At 40.2% G+C, this 8829-nt stretch overlaps 1 protein-coding gene across 1 annotated transcript; it reads right to left on the bottom strand.

Moving 5' to 3' along the window:
• Positions 1-4210: 4210 nt before the first annotated feature.
• LOC144303617 (olfactory receptor 4F6-like) lies at positions 4211-5333 on the bottom strand. Its single transcript, XM_077882070.1, has 2 exons — positions 4998-5333; positions 4211-4789 (listed from the first exon to the last, which is right to left on the bottom strand). The coding sequence occupies exons 1-2, from the start codon at positions 5331-5333 to the stop codon at positions 4211-4213; spliced, it is 915 nt and encodes a 304-aa protein (XP_077738196.1).
• Positions 5334-8829: the final 3496 nt, after the last annotated feature.

The raw sequence follows: 8829 nt of genomic DNA, 5'->3' as shown, positions 1-8829 counted from the left end.
CACAAAAACAGACACATAGATCCATGGAACAGAATAGAGAACCCAGAAGTAGACCCTGAACTTTATGGTCAACTAATATTCGATAAAGGAGGAAAGACTATCCATTGGAAGAAAGACAGTCTCTTCAATAATTGGTGCTGGGACTTTTGGACATCCACATGCAGAAGAATGAAACTAGACCACTCCCTTTCATCATACACAAAGTTAAACTCAAAATGGATGAAAGATCTAAATGTGAGACAAGATTCCATCAAAATCCTAGAGGAGAACACAGGCAACACCCTTTTTGAACTCAGCCACAGTAACTTCTTGCAAGATACATCCACGAAGGCAAAAGAAACAAAAGCAAAAATAAACTATTGGGACTTCATCAAGATAAGAAGCTTTTGCACAGCAAAGGATACAGTCAACAAAACTAAAAGACAACCTACAGAATGGGAGAAGATATTTGCAAATGACGTATCAGATAAAGGGCTAGTTTCCAAGATCTATAAAGAACTTATTAAACTCAACACCAAAGAAACAAACAATCCAATCATGAAATGGGCAAAAGACATGAAGAGAAATCTCACAGAGGAAGACATAGACATGGCCAACACACACATGAGAAAATGCTCTGCATCACTTGCCATCAGGGAAATACAAATCAAAACCGCAATGAGATACCACCTCACACCAGTCAGAATGGGAAAATTAACAAGGCAGGAAACCACAAATGTTGGAGAGGATGTGGAGAAAAGGGAACCCTCTTACACTGTTGGTGGGAATGTGAACTGGTGCAGCCACTCTGGAAAACTTTGTGGAGGTTCCTCAAAGAGTTAAAAAATAGACCTGCCCTACGACCCAGCAATTGCACTGTTGGGGATTTACCCCAAAGATTCAGATGCAATGAAATGCTGGGACACCTGCACCCCAATGTTTCTAGCAGCAATGTCCCCAATAGCCAAACTGTGGAAGGAGCCTCGGTGTCCATCGAAAGATGAATGGATAAAGAAGATGTGGTTTATGTATACAATGGAATATTACTCAGCTATTAGAAACGACAAATACCCACCATTTGCTTCGACGTGGATGGAACTGGAGGGTATTATGCTGAGTGAAATAAGTCAATCGGAGAAGGACAAACATATGTTCTCATTCATTTGGGGAATATAAATAATAGTGAAAGGGAATATAAGGGAAGGGAGAAGAAATGTATGGGAAATATCAGAAAGGGAGACAGAACATAAAGACTCCTAACTCTGTGAAATGGACTAGGGGTGGTAGAAGGGGAGGAGGGCAGGGGGTGGGGGTAAATGGGTGACGGGCACTGAGGGGGTACTTGAGGGAATGAGCACTGGGTGTTATTCTGTATGTTGACAAATCGAACACCAATAAAAAATAAATTTATTATTAAAAAAATCTTGCAGAAGTAACATCTCATGAGTCAATTGTCTTTCATTAGATCACAAATAAATAAACTGAGCAAGTTTAACATCACAAGGGATGACATGTATATATTATGTACTACCCCTGATATTATTTAATTAAAAAGCTACTTCTTCTCTATAGTATTCTTCACAAAAACCCAAAATCCTAGTCTAATTATGAGGGGGAAATTCAAACAAACTCAAATTTGGGACATTCAACAAACTACATTATATCCCTGAAAGCTATGACCGCCATTATAAGCAAGGTGAGACTGAGAAACTCTCAAACCAGAGTATGCTTAGAGTCATGATGACTAAATGTTGTGTGCTTTCCTACATTGAACTCTGGCAAATTAAAGGACATTAATGGAAAAATTGGTTAAATCTAATTACAGGCCACCATTTAGTTAATAAGAATGTACCAGTGTTGATCTCTCCATGTACCATAAACAGACTACAGAAAGGTAAGATGATGAGAAGAAACTGAAACTGAAACTGGGCAAGAGCTATATAGGAATTCCCTGGAATACCTCTGCAACTTCTTTTTTTTAATTTATTTAAATTCAATTAGCCAAGATATAGTACATCATTAGTCTCAGACATGGTTTTTGGTAGTTCATTAGTTGCATATAACACCCAGTGCTCATCACGTCAAGTGCCCAGTTACCCCATCTTCCTACCCACCTCCCCTCAGCAACCCTCAGTTTGTTTCCCAGAGTTAAGAGTCTCTCATGGTTTGTCTCCCTCTCTGATTTCTTCCCATTTAGTTTCCACAACCTTCCCTATGGTCCTCTGCACTATTTCTTATATTCCATGTATAAGTGAAACCATATGATGATTGTCCTTCTCTGATTGACTTTTTTCACTTAGCATATTACCCTCCAGTTCCATCCACGTCAATATAAATGGTAGGCACTCGTCCACTGTATGTGTGTGTGAGTGTGTGTGTATATGCAACTTCTTGATAAATCTAAAATTGTCCAAAATGAAAGCTCTATTTAAATGAAACAAAAGATCAGAGAAGTGTTGGGGCACCTGGGTGGCTCAGTGGTAGAGCATCTGCCTTCAGCTCAGGGAGTGATCCTGGGGTCCAGGATCAAGTCCCGCATTGGGCTACCTGCATGGAGCCTGCTTCTCCCTTTGCCTGTGTCCACCTCTCTCTCTCTGTTTCTCATAAATAAATAAGTAAAATCTTTTTGAAAAAAGTATTGAATGGATGTAGTAAGTGAAAATCATTCATGAACATTTGCTGAAGCACTGCTATTGGACAAACAGACACTCAAAATACAAGGTGAATAATATACTGGCCTTGGTTAACAGGTCAGTGACAACTGAGCAGTACAAAAGAGACATGACACTTATTCCCTGAGGAAACAAGACCTAAAGTGACAAGGCAGCAGAGGACCCGGGACTTGGCAACCTAAACTCTGGATTTATATCTCCCATGTAGTCCCTGTAGGGTCTTGAGATAATTAACTCATTTTCCAGTAACTGAAACTTTCTAAAACAGGGAACTTCTATGAAGTGATTTACCTTAAAATAAAAAAAACGTGAGACCCTCCCTAACTGAATTCTAATAATTTTCTAAGTAGTGGCATATGCTATATAAACTATTATCTTTCAGCTCTAAACTCTCTTTCTATGCTCTGTTAGGATGCAGCAGCTGAGGCTCTGCATTCACTTCTATCTTGCCAGCTCTGCAGTTGGGGGCACCAAGGAAGGCTGCAAGGCTGGAAGAGGAAAAAAGGATATCCTTGCTCCCTCCTGTTTGCTGCCTGGGGGGCTTCTTTTCTGTTCCCCATGCCTGTGAGCATCACCCAACCACACTCAGCAACATTGGTTTCTTTTCAGGGCAGCAGCTGTGTTCCAACCTTAGAGGAGCTCACCTCATCACACTCCCCTCAGGATCATCTGTGTTATCCAGCAACACCCATGCCTCAGGGGTGGCATCCTTGCCCTCCTCTAAGCTCAAGACCCTAGCACCAGCCAAGCAGCAGCCCCTTCTCAAATATGTGAGCTTCAACTCCACAGGTCCTTCCTCTAAGATGTTCAGCTTTTTAAGTTTTAGTAATTCTACCTTCTTCCCTTCATTTTCCATTGCAAGGGGTGAGAGCTGCTTCCTACAAATGCTATGTCTGTGATACTTCACAGTTCATCTTTTTTCAAAAAATAATTACCAACTTTTACTTAACAAACCATTCTTTACAGCAAACTTTTCCTTTAGATTAACTGGTATGGTTACTGTCTCCTTACCAGACCCTGAAAAAGCTAGATTAGCAATAAAACAATGAGGGAAGCTAACACATATTGAGCTAAAAGATAGAAAACAAATCAGCTATATAGTAAGACAAATCAGATAAAGTAAAAATATTTATCTTTAAAGGAAGAGAGTCTATTTAATATTGAGAAAATAGAAAATGAAGAGTGAGCCACATATTGCCTTTCAAAAGAGCTTGTTTCACATTTATACTAATTCTATTTGGCACCATATCAAGGTAAGGCCACTGGTGAGATAAGAAAATCATGACCAGGTCTCGTGGGTGGCTCAGTTGGTTAAGCATATGACTCTGGCTCAGGTCATGCATGATCCTGGGGTCCTGGTTCCAGGCCTGCATCCAGGCTCTCTGCTTAGCAAGAAGTTTGCTTCCTCCTCTCCTTCAGCCCCTCCTCCCACCCATTCTCTCTCTCTCTCTCTGAAAAAAATGAAAGAAAGGAAACCATGACCTAGAAGTCTCCTGCATAAGCAGAGTCCTGAAAATGACATCACAGTGCAATACCCTGCATATTTAAGAGACATTACTCTATTTCACCAACTGAGAACACAGTCTCCTCATTGCCACCTTCATCTCCTTATTCCTAAAAGCGTAGATGACCAGACTCAGAAAAGGAGTGAGAACTGCATCAAAGACGGCAAGGAATTCATCCAGATGTGATGTGGGGAAGGGCCACACATAGAAGAAGATTAATGGCCCAAAGAACAAAACAACCACAGTGACATGAGCTGACAAAGTGGAGAGGGCCTTGGACCTACTTCCCAAAGACTTTTTCTGAATAGTCACCAAAATAAAGGTGTAAGAGATGATTAGAATGAAAAAGGAGGCCACAGAAATAAAGCCAGTAACCATGAATCCCAACGTGCTTGTGTATGTGCAAGCAAGTTTGATAAACCAAGGAAGGTCACAGAAAAAGCTATCTAAATCATTAGGCCCACAGAAGGACAAGTCCACAACAAAAGCCAGTTGAGTCACTGAATGAATAAGGCCAATAATCCAGGAAGCGACTAGAAATAAAATGCACTTCCTCAGGGTCATGATCGTCAGGTAGTGCAAAGGCTTACATATGGCAACATATCTGTCAAAGGCCATGGCGATGAGGGATCCCTGGGTGGCGCAGCGGTTTGGCGCCTGCCTTCGGCCCAGGGCGCGATCCTGGAGACCCGGGATCGAATCCCACGTCGGGCCCCCGGTGCATGGAGCCTGCTTCTCCCTCTGCCTGTGTCTCTGCCCCTCTCTCTCTCTCTGTGGCTATCATAAATAAATAAAAATTAAAAAAAAAAAAAAAAACAAAGGCCATGGCGATGAGCAGCACCATCTCAGGGCTCCTAACTGCATGGATAAAGAAGATATGAGCTACAAAGCTCCCAAAAGAGATGGTTTTGCACTCTCTTAAAAGATCATAAATCATCTTGAGAGCTGTGGAAGAGCAAAACATCAAGTCAATGATGGAAAGGTTGGCCAGTAGTAAGTACATGGGGGATTGTAAACGAGGGTCAGAGGTCACAGTTAGCACAATGAGGAGGTTTCCCATCAGGCTGGCCATATAGTACACACAGGAAAAGAGGAAGAGAAGGAGCTGGATCTCCCGGGAGGTGGAGAGTCCCAGGAACACAAACTCCAACACCACAGAGTGATTGCCTTCATCCATTGCCTCTGTCAGCAGGGATACCTCTCATGCCACCTGAAAGAGGAGAGTAAGGAGAAACTGACTTAGGAGAAATGGCACTGATCTTAATCTTGGGCAATTCAATCAGTGTCAGAAAACTAGACCAAGGCTGCTGTGTGCTCTTGGAGATCATTTTGATCACAAAGCAATTCAGGTATCTTTGTCATGTATTTTATCACCAAAATGCAAAGCAAAGAATAAGGATCCTTTTACTTAGATTGGTAGTTCTGTCGTATTTTTTCTGTCATTTCTTCATAGTCATTTCTCATATATGACTACAAATTAATAGGCTTTCAGAAATTACTTAACTGCATGAACTAATGCAGTGACAGTACATTTCATATTTTGGACATATCACAGTAGAATCTGTCCATAACCATGACCACATTGGCAAATTCTATGAAAATCTTTATAAACACTTTTCTTTGAAGACCTGATATGTAAATTTACCATAGCTATAAATTAGCAAGACAAGATGAGTTCTTTTAGAGGAAGGAAGGAAAGGGAGGTGTAGTGGTTGCCAGAGCATGGCATTCACCATCCCATAGAAGGAGGATAGATGCTAGAGACAGTGACGCAGTTATGGGTTCTGTGGAGGGGATTCTGCAGAGGAACAAAGAGAAGAAGGAATGAGAGACCAGAATGGCGATGATAAGTCATTTTTTAAAATGCCATGTAGAAGAGAAAGAAAAAGAGTGAAAATTACCCATGGCTCTCTTGACTTATGTATGAAAATACTTGACCTCATTCTGTATTAAATAAATGCATACTGAAATAGCAAGACACTTGTTTTTCTTACAACATTGGCAGGGATTTAAACACTTGACAAAATTCAGGGTCTGAGAGGAAATGGGGAAACATATAGTCTCATAACTGGTAGTGTGAAAGTAAACTGATAAAACATGAGCCAAGTTGGTGATACCTTCCAAAATTGTAAATGCTCATGTTCTTTGATTCAGCTACTCTACTCCTTGGAAAGGATATCTGGATGTGTGTGTGTGTGTGTGTGTGTGTGTGTGTGTGTGCGTGTAGGTGTATGTGCATGCATGTGCACGTGCACATGCACACAGGAAGAAAGTGAACAAAGAAGAGTGGTAGGAGAGTGGGAAGGGTGGATGAAATGGGTGGTGAGGGTCAAAAGATACAGTTATAAAATAACTAAGTCATGAGGATGTAATGCATGGCATGGTGGCTACAGCCGTTGGTCATGTATTACCTATTTGAAAGGTACCAAGAGAGTAAATCTTGAGAAAGTTCTTATTGTGATGATCATTTTGCAGTGTAGACAAGTATTGATTCATTATGTCCCACACCTGAATTGATAGACTAGGCCAATTACATCTCAATTTTAAAAAGATACAGAGATGTTTACTGAAGCATTGTTGCTTTTAAGAGTAAAAGCCTGCAATCCCATTTACAAGAGTAAAAACCTGACAATAACTTCAATGTGTAGAAGCAGGGGACTAGTTGAATAATGTCTATCAGACCCCATCTATGGAATACTATGTAACCGCCTAATTTGCTAAAGTTGACCTAAATGTACATAGGCAGGAGAGATAGAGGAAAGGGGGCATAATCTGGCATTCATCTTATCCTGTCTGGCTTTTTAAAATTTATATCAATAAGTTACATACATAAAATCAGATTAAAATGGATAGACAATGCCTAGATTGATAGGCAAAATAAAAGTTAATAATAATTACCTCTAACGAGTAGGAAGCTATGCAGGAAAAGGGATCTTTTGCTTTTCACTTTGTAAGCTCTCACCAACCATCTTTCATTTTTGCAGTAAACCTGCAATTGAGCTTTAACAAAAATGTCAATATATGTGGATCTGAGAAATTATACAACTTGTATCTCTGGGATTTAAACCTTCCAAAGATACCTTCATAATGTATCTTCCAAATTATAGCAATCTCAGATCTTGCACCCAAGATATTCACTGTGTTACCATACTCCTTTCTTTCTCTCCCACTCTTAGCTAAACCACCTCCTCTTCCCCGGACAGGCACTCAAATGGTATTCACCCTTCCCTCACACACACACTTAATATTCCAGCCCATGGCCTCCTTCCACATTCTTCACTCAGCTTGCAGTGCCCAGGCCTTCATCACATCTCTCCAGTTCTTCCCTTTCTTCAACAGCCCACTCTGCACAACTCCTTACTCTGTGAAGTCCTTTTTGATACCCTTGCTTTACATATATGGGGTGAAGACAAATTTTCCTTACAGTGTGGTGACAAAACAAGAAACACTAACAACCATAGTGTTCTACTACTGCTCTAACAAAGACCACTATCTAATTCTCTGTTGCTCTACATAAAGGTTTCTAAATATGTGTTTACAATGTCTTTTCTAGTTAAAAATAGAGCTACCCAAGGGCTCAGGAATCGCACTACCAGGTATTTATCCAAAGGATACAAACAATGATTCAAAGAGGCACATGCAACCCAATGTTGATAGCATCAATGTCCACAATAGCTGAACGATGCAAGAGCCCAGTTGTCCATCAACAGATGAATGGATAAAGATGTAGTGTATACATACAATGCAATGTCATTCAGCCATCAATAAAAAATGAAATATTTCCATTTGCAATGACACAGATGAAACTACAGGATATTATGCTAAGGGAAATAAGTCAGTCAGAGAAAGACAAGTGCCAGATGATTTCACTCAAATGTGGAATTTAAGAAACAAAACAGAAAACATAGGGGAAGGGGAGGAAAAATAAAATAAGATGCAAGCAGATATATAGGCAAACCATAAGAGATGCTGAACTCTAAGAAACAAACTGAGGATTGCTGGAGGGGAGATAGGTGTGGGGATGAGGTAACTGGTTGATGGCCATTAAGGAGGGCCCTTGATATAATCAAAACTGGGTATTGTACACAACTGATGAATGACTAAATTCTATCTCTGAAACTAATTTTTTAAAAGTCTTTTTTAGACCTTTTTTATGATGTTGTAAATCATACTCACATTAATAAAAAGCAACACAGCTTGGAAGCAGTTAGTTTCTTTTCACGGGGATTATCACCAGTAACCTCCCCACTGATGCAATTTATCCCAGCAAACGACTGACTCCAAATTACCCTCCTAGAAGCTGACAGTTAATCCACCCATGCTTTCAAATCAACCTTTATTTTATCTTCCCCTAAAAATGGATGATACTTTTAATGGATCAGATTAACTAAGATTTAAAAAGTAGATAACTCCTTGTGTTGGTAAAAAGTTGGAAAACAGGATAGTTGTGGAAAAAAATGGAAAACATTCGTTGGTGGCACTGCTTTCTAGCCAGTCTTTCACTTTCTGCCTAACTGAAAACTTGAGGTCTCTACTGATACTTGGTATCAGTCTCCACTTTTAAACAAGGGCAGAATAGTAGTTTAAATCTGATCTTTTCCATTAAGGGGAGTGAAACTGTCCCCCTAACTCCTTTTTGCTAAAGGAGAACAGGTGATCAGTGGTGATCAACA

The sequence above is a fragment of the Canis aureus genome, chromosome 32 (genome assembly GCF_053574225.1).
Source record: "Canis aureus isolate CA01 chromosome 32, VMU_Caureus_v.1.0, whole genome shotgun sequence".
NCBI lineage: Eukaryota > Metazoa > Chordata > Mammalia > Carnivora > Canidae > Canis > Canis aureus.
This window is presented reverse-complemented; position numbering and strand designations above follow the sequence as displayed.